Below are 23,521 nucleotides of genomic sequence, written 5' to 3' on the forward strand. Positions count from 1 at the left end.
AGTTAGTTCACATGCCTGGTCTAAGGTCAGCACAGTTATAACAGTTCAGAGTGTCTGGACCCTGGATCAGGGTGAGGCAGTGGATAAACACAGTTATGATCAATTCAGAGTCCCTAGGCCTTGGTTCAGGGTGGGGACAGTGGATAAACTCAGTTCCCCCTGGTTCAGGGCAGGGCAGCTAATAACACACACAGGCATACCCAGGTAACTCGGAAAACAGTCTGTCTCCTTGTTCAGGAGCGGTGCAGGCAGTTCGCCAGGATCCGTGGAGCGGTGGAAGGCTACCACCTGGTAAGTGACAGGTGCGGGGAGGCGCAGGCCTGCCCATTCCACTGCATCTCGGTCCAGGGTCCTGCTCGCAGTAGAGCAGTCTGCTGCCAAGGGTCAGCGGGATCCACGCAGCAAAACACTGACTTGAGATCCATAACAGTCTTCGCTATTCTCTGGGCCACTTCCCTTTTCCCCTACCCCCTCACTGTGTACCTGGGTGTCAGGCTGGTCCAGAGGGGGTTCAAGGGATTCCAGGCCCAGCTGGGGTCCAGGTGGTCCAAGCCAGTCCTCAGCCGCTTGCAGGTCTAGCGGTCCCAGCCAGTCTCGGAGTGCAGGTGTCCAGACTGATCCTCTGGGTCACACACAGCTGGCAGTCCAGGCCCATCCTCTAGGTAAAAGACTCCTGGGGGTCCCAGCCAGGCCTCAGCCTCCCAGACAGGGAGCACTGGGCAGACCTCTGGAGGCTGGAGGCAGACTGAGCCCTTGGGCTGGGCTTTTATAGTCCTGGCCCCACCTCCTGGCTTCTGCTTAGGTGACTGGGAGGGGTTAGGCTTGGCCCAAAATGGCTCCCGAGGAGGTTCCTCTGCCTCCGGGTCAGTGGGTGGCCACTCCGCCCCCCACTATGGAACCCCATTAAAATGAGGTTGTGATATGCTTTACGATCACAACCCACAGTTTGAGAACCACTAGTCTAACTTCCTGAGTAACTCCTCCTACAGGATGCCTTTGAATTAATTCCCTTGACCTAGACAGACCACATCATTGAGAAAACTTGCCATGGCCTTAGTTTAAGTTTCTGCCAATGAGAATCCACAACTAACCTATGTCAATTGTTTCAATCACTAAACAATGAGGTTTATTAAAACAGAAAACCACCATATTTGTGCCCTCAGCTGAATTTCACTAGCTTCAGTGTTCACCCCCTGGATGTTATAAATTTTGGTGTTTGATTGTCATCTACTCCAACTTTTGTTAGGATCTCTACAGCTGCAGATGTTCTGGAAACAAGAGGGAAATGTGTTGACTTCAGTGTTGCTAGTTTTTGAGGTACACAAACACTCTCTTCTCCCACCTACAAAGTCTTGGAGGTCTGGAGGACTAGGGCAATAGGGTGAAACTGGAACACGAACAAATGCCCTGGGAGTAGAATCTTATCAAGAGAGATTCTATTGGGAATCCTGCTAGTTATGGGAACTCAGTTGGCTAAAGAAGTCAATATAATCCCAACGGCGGACTGTTAACAATAACACTAAAGATGGCATTGACAAGGCCTCCTTCTAACCTAAAGCAATGTTGTGACAGATGCTTCCTTCTCTGCTCTTTATGGAGAATGTGTTATGAATATAAATATGCATAACTCAGAGATGCTTTGAACAAAACATGTCTTGCGATCTACTGATTTCAATGGACTAATCTGCTGGATCTGTCAATCCTACTTTTGTGCATGTGTGATTTTTGTAGTTCGAGTTAAAAGTATTGCCTAAATATTTGTGTTCCAAATGTCTAACTCTGTGAAGACCTCAACAGGGGGTGTGGCTGCCCTATTGTGAGAGCGTGACTTGTCAGGGGATAGCAGTACTTAGCCAGCAAAGGCTGCATCTAGACTAATCTTGAAGGTCATTGGCTTTCTATGTGATTTTTGGTATGCCAATTGCGTACCAAAAATCGACTTTGCAGCCATTGACTCCTGTGCCTGTCTTCGTGGAAGCACATCAATGGGAACGCTCCTCCCATTGACCTTTTCTTACTACCATGCAGCTCTGGAGGAGTTCTGGGGTTGATGTTGACCCTGGAATGCACCGTTTCACTCGTGTGCGGATTGGCATCCTGGAAAATCAACCCGGAGCAGTCAATCTTCTCCAGTAAGTGTAGATGTAGTCAAAGAGCCTTTAATGGGTGACAACCCACTTCTGAAGAAATTTTCCGTCACATTCAGACCAGTGAGTAGGCAATGGCTGATTGCCTAAAAAGGGCAAGGACAGATGATTTCACTCATGTGACAGTCTCCATCTTGGAGAATACTTTTAAACAAAGAGAACAATGGAATTGCTGCAACAGTGGGAAAAGAGCCCTGGTGTTCCTCCATCTTTTGTCTTTAGTCTGCCTTGGAAATTGCCTATCACACCCTAATGAGAAAAAAGAAAGTACTTTACAGCTTACTGGATAATCAAGTCAGGGTCAGATCATTCCTGACTTAAAGCTTTCACCTGATACAAAGACAGCTGTTTAGGGTAAGAACTCACAAGAACAGAATTAGTTATGCATTTTCTCTTTTGTTTCATTTGGTAACTCACTTTGATTTCCCTGTTTTTATTATAATCACTTAAATCCTACCATTTTATTTAGCAAAAACTAATTTGTTTATGATCAAGGCCACTGTAAATTGTTATTACCGGGGGAGGACTACCCCTGTGCACATCTCCCTTTCATTGATAAAGGGAGCTTACCTAATAAGACCCAACCCCTCTGCAAATCTTTTGCACAGAGAGGGACGGATTTATTTGAGATTTTGATCCCTTCTGGAGGTTGATTTCCTGCCTGGAACTGTGCTTAAGCAGCGTCTGCATTGCTCTGCAGGGGGGTTGATAGCTCCAACTCTGTGCCTTGGGTCAGGGAGACAAGAGGATCTGGCTCAGCAGGACAGGGTAGTGGGGAGCCCTAGAGAGCAAGAATGTGGGGGTCAGTGGCATGATCAGCACATCAAAGAACATCCCAAGGGGTCTTCTGTGACTGCATCCCTTCACAATGGAGTTCACTTGGCTGAAAACAAAATCAATATAATCCCCAATGACCGACTGCTACCATCACAGTAAAGGTGGCACAAACAGGGCCTCCTTCTAAGGCAGTGTTCATAGCCCAATTACTTGTTCCCCTAAATACTTTCACGGCAGTGTCATTCTCATGAGTAAACACCAAACCATGCAACCTCTGTTAAAAGTTGACTTCCACCTGCCAGCTGACCTTCTTGGACTGTAGCATCCTTGACTTCCTGGTTAGCTGCATTCATGCAAGAAGCAGTGAATCAATGGTTGGCTTTATTTGGTACCATCAACAGAAGAGTTGTTTATGACCCACTGTGAGACTTTCCCATGTTTGAAGTTGTGTTTCCCAGGGACAGTGACAATGGGTTTCGCTTCAAACAGGCAGGACAGAGTTAACGGTTCCCATTGGCAGCTTACTTCTCTTGCGGGCTTGCTGCCCTTTCTTGAAAGGGATTGCACATCCTTCGGCTCTACAACAAAACAGAGTTTGTTTCAGAGGGAGACAGAGCCCAGGAAAAGCTGCTATGCAAATTTGCTCCCCTCTTCTCCAAGTTATTCAGAGGCATGTAGCTTTTTCATGCCTCTCTCCCTCCCCTCAAATAAACATCTAAGGCAGTAGACTACACCGGGAGTCAAGAGCTTGCTGCGCACAGCTTAACCAAAGTTGCTTAAATATACTACCAAGCCATAATACTTTGCTTGGAAACGTGCATTTAAATTAGCCTGGCAAAGTTCTAATCAGACATCTACTTCCACTGTGATGTGTGGGGAGGATGGTGGGAACAAAGGTGTTTCTTTCCTCCGGCCAAGTCTACACTAGGAAACTAAGTTGATTTCAGATACACAGTTCTAACTACAGCAACAGTGTAGCTAGAATCAACTTATCTGAAATCAACTTACCTGGCCGTCCTCACTGAGGAAGATCAACAGGAAAGTTTCTTCTGTTGGCCTCCCTTACTCTTTGCATCTCGTGAGGAGTACAGGCAGGGGTCAATGCCAACCCCTGATAAGTTGATTTTGCATGTCCTGACCAGACATGCAAAATCAAACCCCAGAAAATCGACCCTGAGTGAGTGAATTTTCAGGGGTAGTGGAGATACAGCCTGACTGAAAAGAAACAGATGCAGAGTGGGTGAGGTGAACTCAGCAAGGTTGAGTGACACAGAGCGAATGTGGACTTAGCAAGAGCATAGCATTCCTCATTGGCAATGTGCCCATGCTACCAATGAGCATTAAGGTGCCTTTTTGTACTATTCCACCTCTTTTAGATCCCTCGTTAAAAGACTATGAGATGCCCCTCACTCTTCAGTGTTCCTATCCTCACAGCCTATGGGAATCTGAGGCACAAGGCGACTAAGTAATTTGTTCAGGACCTAAACTCAGGTCTTCCATCTCTCTGACTAGTACCTGAGCCAAACATCAGCCTTCCTCTCTCCTTAGGATCCTACAAAATGCACGGCTGTGTAGGCCACCACAACAACATCTGAGGGACCAAACTGCCTCAACCTTCATGGTGCCTGAGGCAGCTGCGTGATGGATATGCAGTAGCGCTCGCTTTGGTAGCCAGTGCCACCCCCTACCCGGCCCCCTAGTGGGCTGCGCTCAGCAGGTCTCTAGGGAGGTGCGGGGCCAGGACATCCCTCTGGTCTGCCTCTGCGTTACCCCTGCCCCGCCCTGTTGGAGTTGAAAGTTTTATTCTCTTTAAAACTTTGAATTTTAAGCTTAACAAGGTAGCAATGTAAGGTAACATATTAGCACATGTAACATTTATTGATTTTATTGATTAAGTTCTTTAATTGAATATATGTCTCCTGTTTTAGAGTTTAGTGAATTTAGTAAGTAAGTAAGAGACAGAGTTTTGGTATTATGTCTATGTTAATAAGATTACAGGGTGATGTTGAAGGCTGAAGCCTTAATTGTTTGATTTACAATGCCCTTTACTCTGCGAGTCCTTGTAAGAATTGTTTACGTGTGAAAGTGATATGTCTGTGTTGAGATAAAGGTGTGAAGGTTATGCCCAGAGCCTGATGGCCAAGGTGGAAGGGGCGAAGCATGGGTGGAGACAGACTTAACAGTGTCAGAGAAAGACCATCAGTGCGTGCCCCCGGTCAAGAAGTGATTGGATGGGCAGATTGACAACTCTAAAGCATGGAGCAGGCACCCCTAAGGACAATTGATTACAGGATGAGCCTTTCGGAGATGTTTTGAGAACGATTGGTATCAAAAGATAACACACCAGTCACAGACTGACACAGCAAACCTCAACGGAGGAAAGGATTCTAAAAGCAGGGCGCTTTGCCATGGGACTTTGGGTTTGTCTTGCCACCAACTCAGGAGAGCATTGGATCGCGACCGACAAGACCCTGCTCTCCCTCTTTGACCAGTCTAGCTGGCCACTAGATTGATCCAGAGTCTGGATTGGTAACTATAACATCATTTGGCGGGACTGTGTGCATGGTGTGTGTATGTGGGTGTGACTGAAAAGCATATGCTACTGTTATATTCTCAATAAGTGTGGTGCACTGCCTTTTCCCCATAAAAGATCTTGTGCTTTGTTTAAAGCATAACAGCCCCGCCCACACTCCACCTCCTTCCCTAAGTCTGCCACCCCTCCCACCTCTTCCTGCCTCCATTCCACCCCTGTCCCCGGCAATGCATCCCAAGGGCTTATCATGGGGCCTGGCACCAGCACAGGGGACAGGCCCACCCTGCCACCACCAGAGGCAGTGGGAAGCAAAGCGACCCGGCCCCAGACAGATCCACTCCAGCCAGTTCCCAGCTGCATCACTCCACTTCCCAATGCCAGTGGTTGGAAGCCAGGGGAGTGGAGTGGTCTGGGATCAGATCACTCTGTTTCCCATCACTGTCAGTGAGTGAGGTCTTGAAATGGTACCTGAATTTCTCTGAGGTGGCCATCCGAGCACTCAACTTACAGGGAACACTGGTAACAATGCCTGTGCATATGCCAACCCCCTAATAAGCATGTTACACAGGCTCTTTCTCGCTGCCTCTCTCTTTGGCCATACAAGAAGTAGTTCAGCATATCACAGTAAGATCACTTTGTTTGCAAACGTCAAGTGGATATGGTCAGTTCCTCCTGAAAATGCTGCTTTCCCTCCCAGGCCAGTTGCCACTCCTCCAACCTTCACATGGTGCTGTTTCCCAAGGATTTTCCATCTTAATCCAGATCAAATTATTGTCCATGTGAACATAAAGCCAACCAGCAACTCTGGGGAGCCAAATGACCAGATGTGCCTCCCTCCCCGACACATTACTGTTGCTCCCACCCCTTAGGAAATGGTAACTTCTTACTTAGTCTAGGGAAAACTTGAAAGTGGAGATGGGGGTATCGCCTTAGCAAGCGCCTCTCTGCATAGATTTTGGAAAACCATCCTTCAGTCTTGAAATCGTTGTCTGTGGAAAACCTGCTCTTTGGAATGGAAAAGCTTACTCAGCAGAGCTGTGTCAATTTAACCTCAAAGAACTCTGTAGACAACAAAAAACATTCCATGGCCCAGTAAACTCTATTATGAAGAATAACCCAATGTGACATTCCTCTCTAGTGTGTAATGCATTAAGGGGTAACAGCCTACTACTGCTGGCAGATGATGATACTCCGTTAGCTTAAGTGCCTGTGGACCTGAAGGTCCTTAGTAGAAAACCTCTGGACGTCCCATTTGTTGGGTGGACAGGGTACCAACAAAATTGTAAATACCAGAAAATGTTCTGTAGAAAATAATACTATGCTAGCCCAGGGTGTGAAGTACTGATGATAAGAGGTCCCAATAGCTGTGTCTACACGTGCACGCTACTTCGAAGTAGCGGCACGAACTTCAAAATAGCGCCCGTCACGGCTACACGTGTTGGGCGCTATTTCGATGTTAACATCGACGTTAGGCGGCGAGACGTCGAAGCCGCTAACCCCATGAGGGGATGGGAATAGCGCCCTACTTCGACGTTCAACATCGAAGTAGGGACCGTGTAGTCGTCGCGCGTCCCGCAACATCGAAATTGTGGGGTCCTCCATGGCGGCCATCAGCTGGGGGGTTGAGAGACGCTGTCTCTCCAGCCCATGCAGGGCTCTATGGTCACCGTGTGCAGCAGCCCTTAGCCCAGGGCTTCTGGCTGCTGCTGCTGCAGCGGAGGATTCATGCTGCATGCACAGGGTCTGCAACTTGTTTTCGGCTCTGTGTATCTTGTGCTGTTTAGTGCAAGTGTGTCTGGGAGGGGCCCTTTAAGGGAGCGGCTTGCTGTTGAGTCCGCCCTGTGACCCTGTCTGCAGCTGTGCCTGGCACCTTTATTTCGATGTGTGCTACTGTGGCGTGTAGACGTTCCCTCGCTGCGCCTATTTCGATGTGGTGCTGTGCAACGTCGATGTTGAACATCGACGTTGCCAGCCCTGGAGGATGTGTAGACGTTATTCATCGAAATAGCCTATTTCGATGTCTCCACATTGAAATAGGCTACTTCGAAGTAGTCTTCACGTGTAGACGTAGCCAATGATGTAAGAATGCAGAGCCTGGAAGTAATGACAAACTGTGTCAACAGGACCAAAACATATGTGCAGAATTATTCTCATTGGCCAACTTGATTCATGCAAATAATTTTTGCTGATGACTAAATTTAACACAAATTTAATCTTCAAAATATGTTTCCTCTCTATCCCACAGCAGTTCATAGACTTGCTACCTGTACTAGACTTGCTTTTAATCAGTGAGTCACTGAAACAAAATATTTTAACTGTTCAATCCAACAAGATCTATGCTTGACCCTAAGCAACTCTGTATTCTTACCCTAAACACTACAGCAATGGTATTTATATAATCTGTGCCTTGTGATATATCCTTTGAAAACGATCATCACACCGATCAAGAATATCAGTGAGGGATAAGTGCTACATGTGTCCTCTGATATTATGCCTTAAAGTTTGTATTTGAGCAAAGTAGAAACAAGACTACCTAGGTCTTGAATAATAAATGAAGTTACATGCCCAGTGACAATGGAATTACAATTTACACAAGTGGAAAGCAGAAACATCAAAGAGCACAAGAAGGTTGGAAAGTCAGCAAGTCTTGATCATAAAGAGTTGTCCATTTGCCCATCTAATTATCTTGATCACCTTGCTGACACAGTGAAGGCACATTTACATAAAAGATAAATAAAGCCATCAAGCTAACAGGGTTGAGGGGTGGGCATAATGACTCAGTTTTCATTGGAAGATGGAGACTCCACCTCCGTGAAGCCTTCCTGCTCCTTGAAGCTGGATCTCATGAACTTTGAGAGAGACGGTTTTCAAAGGTTTCTGGACTATAAAGCAAGGGGTAGTGAACCCTAAGTTTTCTTTCACCAAAGAAGACACAGGAAATTGGTATCTCATACTTCTATGGGAGGTCCTGAATGAAGGATAAGCAGCCATAGCAGACCAAAAGTAGTTGATAAGCAAAACCCTCACACGGACACTTAGTACATTCTTGCATGCTGGTGGCGAGCATTCAAACACACACCTCTGACTGATCTGGATTGCACCCCAAAATGTGACACCATGTCACTCGACTGACAAAGACCAGCAAGCAAAGAAACGGGGCTTTGACTTCACCTGAACTGCTGTGATTTCCCAACCTTTCCTGCAGCAACTTGGGTGCCTGGTCCAGTCAGCTGGTTCTGTTGCGTCTTCAGCAGGGGTAAGTGAAGTTGACTCTTTGAATCGATCCCCTTTGTGGGAAATGGAAAAGAAACCACATCTGGCTAAATGGAGGTTGCAAAGGGAGTCAATTTTGGTCAGTTGAGGAAAGGCAAATGCCGTGCAGTCAGCGAGGAGAATTTAAGTAGGTCATGAGCCTGGGAAGAGAGGTGTGGTATGCAAGAGTCTCTCAGAAAATGTACAAGCAAATATATTGAATGCTCAGAGGTGAAGAACAAAAGAGGGCTAATTTGTTGTGAAGAAATAGTGTATTGCTAATGTCAGCCTCTAAAATAACGAGTCAGGCTGCCAAAAATCATGGGATTGAGTTAAACCCATGAAATTTAAAAATAAATAAATGTTGAGTTCTCTTTAATCTGTCTTCTAGTTTGAGCTTTTGGGAGAAATTTGTTACATGTTTCTAAGGCTTTCATTTGCATCCCTGAGGGCTTGACACTTATGTTTTGAAATATGAAAGATGAGATTTTTATGTAATTGGACAAATCAAAGAGCTGGGGGGCTTTAAGAAAAATGCCATTATTGTGAGATTCATGACAAAATTGAAGATATTTCCTTCTAACTCCTTGTCCACATTGCAGTCCAACACCACAGGTGCATCTACACTTGCATTCCTCTTTTGAAAGAAGTATGCAAATGAGGTACATCAAAAATGCAAATGGTGTATAAAATTGCATATTTGGCACCTTATTTGCATATTCTAATTTCAAAAGAGCTTCTTTCAGAAGAAGAAAGCCAGTGTAGACGCTGCTCTTTCAAAAGTAAACCCCCTCTTGGAAAGAATCCTTCTTCCCATTAAATAAAGGGAAGAAGGATTATTTCGAAGATGGGTTTCCTTTTGAAAGAATAGCATCTACACTGGCTTTCTTCTTTTGAAAGAAGCTCTTTTGAAATTAGAATATGCAAATGAGGCCTCAAATACACAAATGTATACCTCACTTGCATTTTCAATGTATCTTATTTGCATACCTCTTTCGAAAGAGGAATGCAAGTGTAGATGCACCCCACAAGTTCAGATAATAATTCTTGGCTCCTTCGTGATGCCTTTCACAATACTCTCAGGCCCAGTCCTCAAAGGTATCTAGGTATTTTAACTTCTACTGGCATCTACGTCCCTTCTAACCAAAGGAAGTTAGCGCACCTGTCTTTGAGGATCTGGGCCGAATCGTTCTCCAACCAAACCACTGGTTTTACTCATTTGCTGTCAATGAACATTGAATGTAAACATGTGAATCTCCACAACTGGTCGTATAGGCTATTTGCTGTCCTAGTGTTGAACTACTCACGTAGATCACATGGTGTTGTTTCTGCTCCCTGATTGGAAGACTGTATCAAATGAATAGGCAGGACATCTACATGAACATAAACCTAGTCACGCCAGTATTTATCAACAGTAAATAAGAACAAACATAGATACCATGCAAGAGAAAAAAGTGCATCCACTCAGTTTTAATATTAATATAATATTTTAGATGTTTCTGTATTATAAATATAACCCACAGGTTGCAGCTACACTACCCTTCCTTTTTGGAAGGGGCATGTAACTAGAGCTGTTTGAAAATGCAAACGAGGCATGGATTTAAATATATCACACCTCATTTGCATATTCCTTCAGGATCTCGATTCTGAAAGGGGCTGGTTTTGATTCACAAACAGCCGTGTAGCCGGGCTTCCTTCAGAAAGAAACCCTTCTTTCGAAAGCACTATTCTTACCAAAAAGTAGATCCCAAGAGCCCTGACTACCCATCCTCTGCCCTCATCATACAAAGCTGTAACCCTAGACCTCTAAGTCTAACCATTACAAGGGCCAGAAGGAGGGAAAAAGACAGGAAGAAGAAGAAGAGGGGAAAAGATCTGGAAGCAGAACTCATCTCCAAGACACGTCTGAAGACTGGAGCTGCCTCTGCATGACCGTGATGTGTGGCAGCCAACATCCAGAAAGACCAACCTTGTCTGGCCAACAGGGGAAGTCTGCCTGTCTTTACCAGGATTGGTGAGCATGACACTGAGTGCTTAGCATGTATTCTGCTTGCTTGGTAATTGTCAATAAATAAAGAGTAAGAGTATTACTGTGTAAGGCTTTTCAGTGGCACAGATCCTGCATACCCACAGCTAGTTGCACCCTAGGAACTGGGTAAGGTTGGAAGTTTAAATTAACAGGGTCATGCCTTGGGCCCTAGGAGTTGGGTAAAGTGTGGAAGGGATAAAGAAATTTGTGTGGGTAACACCATCCTTTCCCTGTTTAAAAATCAGCAGTGAAATGTTTTACCTTTCCTAAGTGCTCTTTGCAAAAAAACTTCATAGGAGTGTCTTTTCTGTGATTGGAATTCAGGTCAGGAAGAGGATTATTAGTCACAATCAGTGTTGTCTTGTCTTGATTGAGCTCTGAAGATCTGCTCATAAGTTGAAGGTATCTCTTGCGCCCATTGAGATAGTCTTGAAATTTAGCATCAGTCAGTGGCAGAAAGTATTTCTCCTGTAAAGGTGCAAAAGGGGCTTCTTTATTAGAAGTACAATCTCCATGTATCTCAGGATAGAACTCTTGTTAAAAGCAATGAAAACTGTATTTCAGAAAACATGTATTGGACTACCCCAGGTTATATAAGGGAGGGATAGCTAAGGGGATAGAGCATTGGCCTTGTAAACTGGGGTTTGTGAGCTCAATGCTTGAGGGAGTTTTTCAAGGTTCTAGGGCAGGTTAGATTTAAAAATGAAAAAAAAAATCTGTGAGAGATGGTGAGCAGGCCTGCTGTGAGGGCAGGGGATGGGACTTGATGACCTCCTCGCAGGGGGAGGGCTACCTTAGTGGGTTGAGCATCGGCCTGTTAAACCCAGGGTTGTGAGCCCAGTCATTGAGGAAGCCAAGTCTGAGGTGCATTGATGAAAAAAAAATCTGTCAGGGATGGTGTTTGGTCCTCTTGAGTTGACAGGGGTATGGACTTCATGAGCTGTCAAGGCCCCTTTCATCTCTAGGAGACACACGTCTGGACAGAATGAACACATCACAATACAGACCTACACCTGAGAAAGCCACCAGCTGCCTCTTTATGAAAACCACATGTCCTCATTTTATAGGGATAGTCGTGTTATTTGGGGCTGTGTCTTATATAGGTGTCTGTTACCCACTCCCCTGTCCCAATTTTTCACATTTGATGTCTGGTCACCCTGGCCTTATGTGGATTGACCCAAAATACAACCCCATCAATGTCGGGATCAATGGGGTTTGAACCTCAGAATCTCAGTACTACAGCACAACAGTACTGGAACAAACTGCCAACAGAGGTTGCGGAAACACAGTAATTGGAGATTTTTAAGACAAGGTGAGACAAACACCTGTCAGGGACAGTCTAGGTATTTACTTCTGCCTCGAGTGTAGGGAACTGGACTATATGGCCTCTGGAGGTCTCGTCCAGTCCTAGGATTCTATGATACAGCAGAGACCACTTAGCTAAGGAAGAAACTCCCTCAGCTGAGACCAGTAACTGTCATATCGACTGGTGAAACAATTAATAGAAGGGGACACAGATCACACAGAATCTGAACCAGGGGAGCAGAGCAGGACGTGCAATACCATATGTGAGACTATAAAGGTAACATCCATTTTTGTCAGGTTGACTGTGAGATAAAGTTAACGTTCAATTGTGTCATGTTGTCTGTGAATATATCATGCTTGACCTACACAGCTATATTTGCTGCAAGAAGCTACAAGATGCTTTCCATCTTTGGCACAGTGATTCACCCCGGAGTTCTGCCAGGATTCCCTGATCTTTTGTTCTAGCATGAAGAAGTTCATGAAACTGCCCTCTTCCAAGAGTGCCCATTGTATCACAGGCACCAGTTCATGTGCAGGAGATCTTACTTTGGAAGGCATCTTCATTTCTTTTTTTTTTATTTCTTCTGTGGACTAGAAAATAACACTGACTTCAGTGCTACAGAGCATGGTCCTGTCAGTCATCTTGGATATCAGGTATCTCCTGCCCCTCATGTCTTATTTCTAGTTGTCTAAATATAGTACTGGTGAAAGGACGTGATTGATGACCATGGACAAAGATGTCTTACGTCCATCTGAGAATACCATGGGGAGTGGCAACACCTGAATTCTGCTGCACAACTAAAGGAAAGCCTCTGAAGTAGCAATGAAATAAGCCCTCATGAAAATATAGCCCTCGGAGCCTATGCTAAAACTGACAACAAAGAGGGCACTTAGCATCAACAGTGTTGATGATATTTGTGCTGTCAGCACTTACCCAGGGAGACAGGACTCTCAGCCATAGGCTTATAGCGCTTGGACTGTAATGTTCCAGCAGAAAAGTAGTGTTGATTCACTTACCAGGTGGGGATGTTGACAGTACTCCTTCTCATATTGTAGAGAAAACTTGCTCATGTTCTTCTAACTCTAGATATGAAATGAAATAATATCATTTATTGTCTGGATCCCAAAAGCCCTCTTCCCAGCAGGTAAAGCAGTTCTACTTTGACAGCCTTCATCTTAGCCAACAGACATGGAACTGAACTAGGGCTTCCACCACAGAACATCTGAGCTGCTTCTGTTCGAGCTATAGAGTCAACACTTTGTACCTGCTCTTTGCAATGACTCAGGCACAGAAGGAGATCTGTAACATACACTCACTTGTAAGCTAGTAACAGAGAGTAAGCCGTGCTAGTCTATACACTATCAAAACAAAAAGCAGTCAAGTAGCACTTTAAAGACTAGCAAAATAGTTTATTAAGTGAGCTTTCATGGGACAGACCCACTTCTTCAGACCATAGCCAGACCAGAACAGACTCAATATTTAAGACACAGAGAACCAAAAACAGTAAGCAGTAAGTTTTTGGTTCTCTGTGTCTTAAATATTGAGTCTGTTCTGGTCTGGCTATGGTCTGAAGAAGTGGATCTGTCCCACGAAAGCTCACCTAATAAAGTATTTTGCTAGTCTTTAAAGTGCTACTTGACTGCTTTTTGTTTTCACTTGTAAGCTTTGTGGCTACAGCATTCAGTAGACCAGGCTAGCCATGTAAACATGTCTACTTAAATTGCCGCCAATGGTAAATATATTTTTTCACTTGTTTAAGAAAGACTTTGGTTACGCTGTATGTTATGGTTTCCTTTATAAATAGATTATGTATGGTTCATAAATAATTAGACGTTTAAATAAATGATTAAGCAATTGTTATAAATAAATTAATTGACCAGGGATTTGCAACCTATGGGTCTGGACCCAAACGTGAGTTGCGATTAGATTTGTTAAGGGTTACCAGCAGCTCGGAGCTGCACATGAGTCTCAAAGAAGCCATTTGCAGCTCCTTAACACTGCCACATCCAGCGGCTATCGCTATCAATGGAGAAGAATTACACGTTACAAAGCCAGCTTCTCCATCTTTGATATTTGTATCCACCCCAGGCAAGCCACTTAATAGACTTTTGCAGTACATAATTTTTGCCCCCCATCCACCCTTGGGTCACCAAGTCTTCTTGAATTGTCAGAATGGGTCCCTGCCTCGAAAGGGTTGGGAATCAGTGCTCTTGACCTATGCTGGATGTAAACTTGTGATCTACGGGCTAGATCAGGGTCAGCAACCTTTCTGAGGCAGACTGCTGAAATTTGACCTTCTGACCTCTATGTACGGTGCTGATGATACTTTTTAAAGTCACGAATAGTCCTAATTACAACAGCTTAATTAATAAATTAAGATGCAGCGCTTTACCATTGGGGTGATGGTTGGTAACATTAGCTTGTCTTTTGTCAATCCGCAGATGGCCTGGCTCTAAGCAACCTCCCGGCTGCATGGGGGGAGGAGGGACTTGGCTGAGCTCCCACCTCGTGTGTCAATGAAGATTGGCTTGCGTGCCACTCTTGACATGCCTGGGCTAGATTCTGTGCCTCCTGAAGTCAATTATAAGCATCCATTGACTTAAATGGATCAGCTGTTGTAAGTGAACCATTCTGTAACCCATCACAAATCCCTTGAGCTAGCCAGTCTACTTGTTTTTTATTACACTTCTTTTATTTCCCACAGTGCTACAATTCTCCATATACTAAAAAGATCTAACCAAATTACAGCTGACTTTGAGGAAGGGCAGGGCATGATGCTTCAGTCCCAGACCTCATTGCTGGGGACTTGTCCATTTTGAAAATGTTTATGGCTAAACCTGTTGCAGATTAGAGGCAAGGGATGTGAACACTCGTTATCCTAATAGGCCTTTTTTAAATCAGGGTTTACAGTATCTCTGTACCGTTGCTGCAGGGGCCAGTACAGTGTGCAATGGCGAAAACAACTGAATTTTAACCACATTAGGTTCTCATCATAGGTGCTCTAAGTCCAACCAAGGGACAACAGGCTCTTCTAACAGCCTTCAGCCTTCTTCAGCCAGCCAGCCCATGGTATGGCTTCAAACAAGTTTAAAGCATGTACAGATGGGCCAGACTCTGCCAGTGTGAACACAGGAGACAGGGAGGAAGATTCCCTGGTGGAAAGTAGCTGTGACTTTCTCATAAATAGTAGACTAGCGACACGAAAAAAAGAGATGACCCAGACTAGTGTGACAGCCAAGAGCATCTCGGTTCCAGGCACTGCCTCAGATGAGCCAGCAAGACCCAAACAAAAGCTCAACCCTGAGGGAGGACAGCCAAGCCACCCACTACTGTCCCTCAGGGTGAATCCAGCTGCTGGCAGTTCATGTAATTTACAGCTGCCAAGGCAGGAGGGGCCCTACACCTCTGCCTAACGATAGGTAGTGTGTTCTTTCTCACCTCCTGGTCAGACAACACTGGCTGGGCATGAACAAGAGTATATTTCAGGTGTTGCCTCTTTAAAAAGAAACAGCTGGACTGTTGGGTTCATTCCATGGCAGTTTGAAATAGCAACAGAGGAACAAACGGGGAGCACAGAACAAGCTCTAAGATCCCAAGGGAGAAACAGAAGCTCATGGGAAAAGAGTTGAGAGGGGAAATTAGGAAGAAGGGGCTTTCGAAGTCAGGGGGTCCTTTCGAAAGGTCTCCGTCTACAAGGGCAGAATGCATTCCGAAAACAGCACTTTAGAATGGCATGCGGCCACTATTATGCTAATGAGGTGCTGCATATTCATGTCAGTGCCTCATTAGCATCTTCTGAACGGCCTCATTAACATGTCCCCTCCAAAAGGGAGGGGTAGTGTGGCCACAGCCTTGGTGAAAAGCTATTTGGATCATGAAAGGCACGGAGCTCAGAGAGAGAAAGAGAGAGAGAGAGAGAAAATTTGTGGGAGACCAAGGGAAAGAGGGGTGGGGCATAAAAATGTCGGTGGAGGGCCCAGTTTTGTCTTCAGTTTAGACCCCTTTTAAGTTAACAGGGTTATAGGAGGTCAGAATTAATTACACTTACTTGGATTTATTCATTTTTCTTGACACATTTAACTAACGGTGCTGCTTTTTTTTAAAAAAATTTCCCATACCCCTGTATCTTTAAAACAGAAACTGACACAACCAAAAAGTACCAGAGAGCCAGCTCTGAAGTCCTATATTTGTCCATGGAATAGAGAGAGGCACAGGTAGCAGCAGTAAAAGCTTCCTCATACCATCCGCAACCAGCCTCTGAGGAGAAGAAAATATTTCATATTTGCCCTTTGGGCTGGGCAAGCCACTAACAAAGCTGAACGGTACCTGTTGTGTTGCTGATATTTACCATTGTGCTGGAGAGATGTGGACATGTACCATGAGGCAACTGACCTGAGAACCTCCAAGGCAGCTAACCGGTTTTTAACATAAGGAAGGTGTAACACACAGCACCGGTGGCTCTCTGATGCCCAATAGTAGTTGAAGCACACTGACATTTATGAATTAGATTCTGGCTTTGAGCAGATGGGAAAAAGAGTCTTTTACATCCAGCTGTCCCAGGTTTGATCCTTGTCTCTGAGGCCTCATTCAGGGGCACCATATTATTACACAAGGCAGAGAGACCTCAGAGTCCAGGGTTGTTTTGAATCTCTCTCGTTGACTCCGAGACAGAGTGTTGAGCCTAGAAGGCTCTGTGGCAGTTGGGAGTGACGGTTGGGCAAACCCCACCTGCAGAGGGCAGTTGGCAGCCAAGCTTGCTCCCGCTGAGCCCACCTAGCACCAGCACTGGGTGAAATGCCTATAACGTTACCTCAGAATACAGGGATAGTTGCGACCGGTTTATTTCATACTGGCTCCCAGGCCAAGATCCGCTTGCTTAAGTCCCAGTCTGGCCCTGGGCTTCATGCATTGCTATCTCCACCAGCTTTTGATGCATCAGTGTGGAAAACTGATTCAGATTAAAATTTTGCCAGATTCTGACTGTGATAAGGCTAACCTCCTTCCTGGGCTCCAGGCCTCTGTTCAGTCCACAGGCCCTGCAGCCAGGATGCCACAGCTCTTGTTCCACTTGTTCCAGGTTCTGGCCCAGGGCCCCTGTGTGGCTGTTACTGGTGGGGAAGGGCTCCCCTTGCCCTGGATACCGCAGCTCTTCTCCTGGGGCCACTTCTCCGGACAATCTCCACCCCCACCGCCCCATACCTCCTCCAGGTAGTGGCAGCAGCAGCACGTTCCCCTTCTTGGATCGGCTCCCCCTGTGTGATCAGTTCTTTCCAGCCACACTTCAAATCTCAGGGCCCCCTGGAGAGGGGCTCTAGCCCCTCGCTGCTGAGAACTCCTCTGCTGTTCCTGGAAACGCTCCCCTCGCTTCTATCCACTCGCCTCTTATGCTCTCCTCAACCACCTTCTCCTCCCACTGGGCAAAGGGTTTTTAACGGCTGTCCTGAGCAGAACCAGCTGGTCGCAATTGACCCCGGGCAGCCTCCTCCCCAGCTGCTCCCTGTCCATTTGTTTGCCAGTTCAACACGGCCCTGCTTGCCCTCTTGTACTCACTCCCCCAGCCTTACCCAGTCACGTGACATAAAGACTCCAACGTATTAATCCTCTGCACCTTGGCTCCCTGCTGTTCAAAATAATGCTAACCTATAGAAATTGCGGACAAGGCTTGTGATGTTAGGAAGCTTCGGATTATTATATCGTCATATTTCCATGCCATCATGTGCCAACAATGCCCACACACCATGTATATAGGACGGACTGCAAACGCTGTTTGACAAAGACTGAATGGACACAAAACCGACATCAAAACACTCCTAACTCACAAACCTGTCGGCCAGCACTTGAGTGGAGTGGGCCATTCTGTTAATGCCCTGAAAGTCTGTGTTTTACTGAAAGGAAATTTTAACAATCGTTTACAGAGAGGATGATCGGAACTGTCATTTATATTCAAATTCGACACATTAACACGTGGTTTGAACCAGGACAGCAATTACGTGGCCCATTATAAGGACTCTTTTACACGCTTTATTTTATCAAAACAAAAAGCAGTCAAGTAGCACTTTAAAGACTAGCAAAATAGTTTATTAGGTGAGCTTTCATGGGAGAGACCCACCTCTTCAGCTCTTAACTTCCCCACCCCACACCCCCCTCCTGCCGTCCCTCTGCTCTGCTGATTTGCCAACCTTGATAACAATTTTCCTGATTTGTCAACCCTGATAACAATTTTTGGACCTCTGTGCTTTATATATTGAGTCTATTCTGGTATGGCTGTGGGCTGAAGAAGTGGGCCTGTCCCACGAAAGCTCATCACCTAATAAATTATTTTGTTAGTCTTTAAAGTGCTACATGACTGCTTTTTTGGTTTCATGGGGAGAAGGAGTAGATACTGGTTATGGTCTGGGAGTACTTAGATAACTGGGCCAGACTAGTAGTACCTCCAGCCCACTATCCTGTCTTCTGACAGTGGCCATTGCCACGTTTCAGAGGGAGTGAAGAAAACAGAGCAATTATTGAGTGATCCACCCCTTCTCATATAGTCTCATATAGTCCTAGCTCCTGGCTGTGACAGATTTAGGGACAACCAGACCATGGGGTTCCAACCTTGATCATCCCAGCTAATAGTCATTGAAGGACTGTCTTATGTGTGTTTTGTCCAGTTTCTAGCACAGTAGGACCCAGGTTAGGGTTCATAGGTGGTACTGAAGAATGTGTGACTACAAGAGACAAAAAAATTTCTCATCTTATCTAGGTTCTTATATTGTGCCCAAGAGTGTGGAAGGTTTAACAAATTCAGGTTGTTTCGGACAAAGAGGAAGAGTAGATGACAACTAAGGATGCCTCCAGAAGGAGGGAAAAAAAACCATGATGGCAGCTTGTCTCTCTTTTGTATGAAGGGGAGCCAACTTAAAGATCTGTGGTACTTAAATCTGGGTCTACGCTACAGAATTCTGTCAACAGACGAGGCCTTCTGTCAACAAAATTAGCGAGAGTCCACACTAGAAATGCGTTCTGTCGAGAATCTGTTGACAATTGTTCCTGGGATACGTAATGTAAACATAACTTGTTTGTACCTGAGTATAAAAGTGAATGACACACTGAATGTATCACCCAGTTTAGAGTACACTTTTGGGGCACTCCGGCCCCCTGAAAATATACCAAGGCCATTGTTGTGGCATATGCAAGGACCCACATAAAACCATAGACACCTGATCTAGGTGTGCGGGGGGGGGGTTGGAGACCATATGTCAGTGACAGAAAAACCTGGTTCCAGGGCCAACCCAAATGAAATCATTCCAGACAGCTCTTTGTCAAGCCTGACCTTAAAACCATCTAAGGATGGAGTTTCCATCACCTACATAGACAACCCATTAAAGTGCTTCACAACCCTCCTAGTGAAATAATTTTTCCTAATATCCAGCCTATTTTCTTTATGTTTCTACAGTCAGGGTGGAGAAGCAATGTTTGTACATAGCCTGGCCAAAAATACAGCCCCTAGGCTAAAAGGAAGTTCCCTAGACCAAGAAATTGCACTTTGTGTAGTCATCAAACAAGTCTTTCTGACTCATAATAACCTAGGGAACACACCTGAGCATACAAAAGACATTCAGCAGTAATACAAATTCATTCCTGGGTAGTGGCCTCTTGAAGTATCAAAGGGACTTAAACAGCCTTCAAAGAATACTTCTACCTTGGGAAAAATTCTCAGATCACTATAAAATCAGTGTCAGGGCTGCCTGGGACAAGGAAAGTTTGTCCCAGGCCTTGAGACCCCAAATCAACAGAACAATGATTATTGGATGAAATGTGTTCACTGCACACAACACAAAAATACATATCATACGACATTGGAGGGGATGGAAGCACAACTGGGACATAGCTGACCACTTTGGGGTATGGCTAAATTTGAATGATTGGCATTGCAACCTGGAACATGATGTAAGAAGAAGGGGCTCATAGGACCTTAGCTAGAACAGCCCCTGTGTTGTCAGCTGCCCACATCACAGTGGTTACTGTAGTTTCTGGGCACAAGCTGGGAACTAAAGCAAGGAGTGAGGTGGGGAAGAGAAAAGCCAGAATATGGTGAAAATGCTTGTAATGCTGCGAGCTTTGTCATAAGGCAGGTCCAGAAAAATATTTAGAGCAGAACATGGACCTGTATGCAAGGGTTTTGATCAATGCGTTTGATACGGTCAAGGAAGTCTATGGACCCATCTACATCAGCTGGGCTGACTAAGGAGTTCATACAAATCATCTCTCTGATCCATGACCACATGACAATGCAAGCACTCGCCAATAATGATTTTACTGATGCATTTGAAATCTCGAACGGAGTGAAGCAAGGCTGCGAATTTGCTCCAGAGCTGTCGAACTTGTTCTTTGCTCATGTTCTCAGCCATGTGACAAGGGACTTGGATAAGGAGATGTACATCCACTACTGACTCAATGGCTTCTTCTTTGATCTTCAGAGACTCAATGGTAAGACCAAGATGCCGGTGAGACTTCTCCTTGAGGCGTTTTTTGCAGATGACTGCTCCTCGACAGCTCAGGTGTTTTTTTCTTGGCACCACCATCAGTCTCGGGAAGACAAAGGCCTTTTTCCAACCAGCACTTCCTTCCAGTGCCTCAGTGACCATCATCCTTGTCCAAGGCTCATAATGAAAAAATATGGATCGTCTCAAGTCTCAGGGCAGTACCGTCTGGAACGAAGGTTCCCTCAGTAAAGAAATTTCCTCCAGAATTAGAAAAGTCAGCCAGGCCGTTGGCCAACATCAAATGAATGCTCTTATCCAATACAACATCCGTTTCCCTGCCAAACTGAAGCCCTATGATGCAGTGTTTCTAACATCTCTCCTGCATGCATCTGAGACACGGACCCTTTCTAGATGTCACATTAAACAGCTGGAGCAATTTCACATGCTGCTGCCTCTGCTCAGCCATGAGCATTCACCAGCAGGATGGAGTGAGTAATGTCATGGGCTTTGACCAAGCAAACCCAGCCAGCACAGAGGAACTGTTACTGTGAACACAACTTAGGTGGACCAGATATACCATACATGACGAAGCTCTGGCCATGCCCCGAGGGGCACTTCTGGCCAATAGCGTTTGCCTCGGAGGCTTGCTGTGACCATCCACACTAGAGGCCACAATCACAGCCTACTGGGCCTTTCTCATCATAGGCTGTTCCACAGTCTGGGATGAAAACCCCTCTGTAGTCCTAATCTCCCCTCTTAGGGAGGAGACCCTGCAGTGGTGTGGGGAGAGTGGGGGGAACCCCGGGCCCACCCACTACTCTGTGTTCTAGCCAAGGGACCCTGCGGCAGCAGCAACAGACGGGGTTTCCTCTACTCCCAATCTGGCGGTTTCTTCCCTGGGCTACTTCCCCAAATGCTCCCTCCTCGTACCTTTCCTCTGGCGCCTGAGCAAGTCTGTCCTTTTCCTTCACAGCACTCTGCCTTGCTCGCAGTCTTCAGGTCTCAGCCAGGGCACCTCCTCACTCTCAGACATGGAGTTCCTGCCCTCCCTGCAGGGAGACCTTTTACACCCCCCCACAGCAGGCCTTAATGGGCTGTGGGTGCACTGGTTAGCCCTGCTGCTTCTGGCAAGCTCTCAAATGGCCCCAAGTGCCTGCTTGATTGTGCTGCACTAGGCTCAGCCCTGGTCACTCTGGGAAGAGGAAACTGTTCACCTAGAGCTTTCTGTTAGCATGCAGCAGCCAGCTGGCCTGGGTCTGTTACACATCAGAATGGCAGACCACTGTCTCCAAAAACAGGTCTTGTTGGGGAGCTTAAGCTAGAGTCTTCTATATAAGTGCATCAAAGATAATCTGAAGAGGGGTCTTCAGGTGGCTGGCATCAAACCCAAAGAACTGAGGCGAATGGCTCAGAACAGGACTCTCTTGAGTGTGGTGAGCAAGACACAAGAAGTCATGCTGACCCTCTGCTCTGTGCTGATTAGGCCTATGGTGGAGTATTGTGTCCCATACCGGGCACAGCATTTTAGGAAAGATGTGGCAAAATTGTGGAGAGTCCAGAGAACAGCAACTAAAATGATTACAGATCTAGAAAATATGACCTATGAGAGAAGATTAAAAGAACTGGATTTGTTTAGTTTGGAAAAGAGATGACTGAGGGGAGACATGATAGCAGCTTTCAAGTACCTAAAAGGGTGTTACAAAGAGAAGGAAGAAAAATAAATCCCCTTGGCCTCTGATGATAAGACAAGAAGCAGTGGGCTTAAATTCCATCCAGGGAGGTTTAGGTTGGACATTAGGAAAAATTTCCTGTCAGGGTGGTTACCTTCTGGAATAAATTGCCTAGCATGGTTGTAGAATCTCCATCATTGGAGATATTTAAGAACAGGTTGGATAAATATCTAACAGGGATTATATAGATGGTGCTTGGTCCTGCTAAGAGTGCAGCAGATGAGGCTTGATGACCTTTCAAGGTCCCTTCCATTCTAGTATTCCAGTTCCATGATTCACTGGTGGCCTCTGACCAGATCAGCATGGACCAAGTTTGAGGAGGACTGACAAAATTATCCCCAGGTTGCATGTAAGAAGTGCCATGGAGCTGCACTGTCAATCATCACGCAGATGGCTCCTGCCCTCAGTGCAGATGACTCTGGGCATCCAAATTCAGATGGCAGAGCTGTATGCCTAGCCTTACATGAGAACTGCAACTATCCGGTCGTCATCATCAGCAATTGACTATCAATATTATGATGAACTTCCAGTGGACACGGGAAAACCTGCTCCAGTATTTTCTGCCCAGCCTGCACGCATGATTGTCCCAGTCCTTCAGCAGCATGAACTGATATTATTACCAAGACCTATAAGAGCAAGTGCTGTAGGCTCTCCAGATGAAATGAAATTCGAGTGATGTTTATTAATAGCGTGAGTTACAGTTCCAAGAATAAATCACTTTATAATGTCCAAGCAGGACAGGAAACAGGATCAAGGTTCACAACTGAAAAGAAGACCCAACACTGAGGCTAGTTGAAAAATATTTATTTAAAGCAATTAGCACTCAGCACCCCAAAGTAAATTTCCCAGCTCTATAGGGCAAGAAGCATTAATCGTACATCCCTTCAGTAGTCGGGCGCCCCAGAACAACTGCAGATGGCCCCGAAGGAAGTCCTGTAGCACCAGTGCCTGGTCCTACGGAGAAGTCCGATTTGCTGCCCAGCAGCATGGTTTTCATAGATTCCCTAATTTGCTGAGTCACGATTATAGAACTGTCCATTCAGTTAGTCCACTGGATTTCCCATTATCTGCTCAGGTGCTGCTTAAGTTACCTACCAGGCATTGTTCACATGCACGGGGCAGCTAGGCTGCTCTCCCTGGGCCACAACATCATAAGAAGACTCCACCTCCACCTCTAGATCTGCACAACAATATTCTTCCACTTTGGTCCCTTACACACTTCCATGTAGGGAGTAAGATTTAAAGGGGCAGGGATGATCTCCAAGGCCAAGTAAGCAAA

The 23,521-nt window shown here is 45.6% G+C and overlaps 1 protein-coding gene across 3 annotated transcripts; it reads right to left on the reverse strand.

The window, feature by feature from the left end:
- Positions 1-1,849: 1,849 nt before the first annotated feature.
- Positions 1,850-17,423, reverse strand: TSGA13 (testis specific 13). Of its 3 annotated transcripts, none has more exons than XM_074984208.1 (6): positions 17,244-17,423; positions 13,061-13,126; positions 11,000-11,206; positions 8,629-8,744; positions 6,345-6,457; positions 1,850-3,502 (listed from the first exon to the last, which is right to left on the reverse strand). In XM_074984208.1, the coding sequence occupies exons 2-6, from the start codon at positions 13,112-13,114 to the stop codon at positions 3,306-3,308; spliced, it is 687 nt and encodes a 228-aa protein (XP_074840309.1). In that variant the 5' UTR covers positions 13,115-13,126; positions 17,244-17,423; the 3' UTR covers positions 1,850-3,305. The 3 variants fall into 3 exon arrangements, with proteins under 3 accessions (XP_074840309.1, XP_074840310.1, XP_074840311.1); XM_074984209.1 differs by lacking the exon at positions 17,244-17,423 and adding an exon at positions 17,041-17,149; XM_074984210.1 differs by lacking the exon at positions 17,244-17,423 and adding an exon at positions 16,205-16,253.
- Positions 17,424-23,521: the final 6,098 nt, after the last annotated feature.

This window comes from Carettochelys insculpta, chromosome 1 (genome assembly GCF_033958435.1).
Source record: "Carettochelys insculpta isolate YL-2023 chromosome 1, ASM3395843v1, whole genome shotgun sequence".
Classification (NCBI taxonomy): domain Eukaryota; kingdom Metazoa; phylum Chordata; order Testudines; family Carettochelyidae; genus Carettochelys; species Carettochelys insculpta.

Coding starts and splice junctions, on each gene's coding strand:
- TSGA13 (XM_074984208.1), bottom strand. CDS start 13,114: ATGAGCAAGTTTTCTCTACAATATGAGAAGGAGTACTGTCAACATCCC. Junction 11,207..13,060: donor ACTGTCAACATCCCCACCTG/GTAAGTGAATCA, acceptor GCACCTTTACAG/GAGAAATACTTTCTGCCACT. Junction 3,503..6,344: donor TCAAGTTTTCCCTAGACTAA/GTAAGAAGTTAC, acceptor GTTTTGTTGTAG/AGCCGAAGGATGTGCAATCC.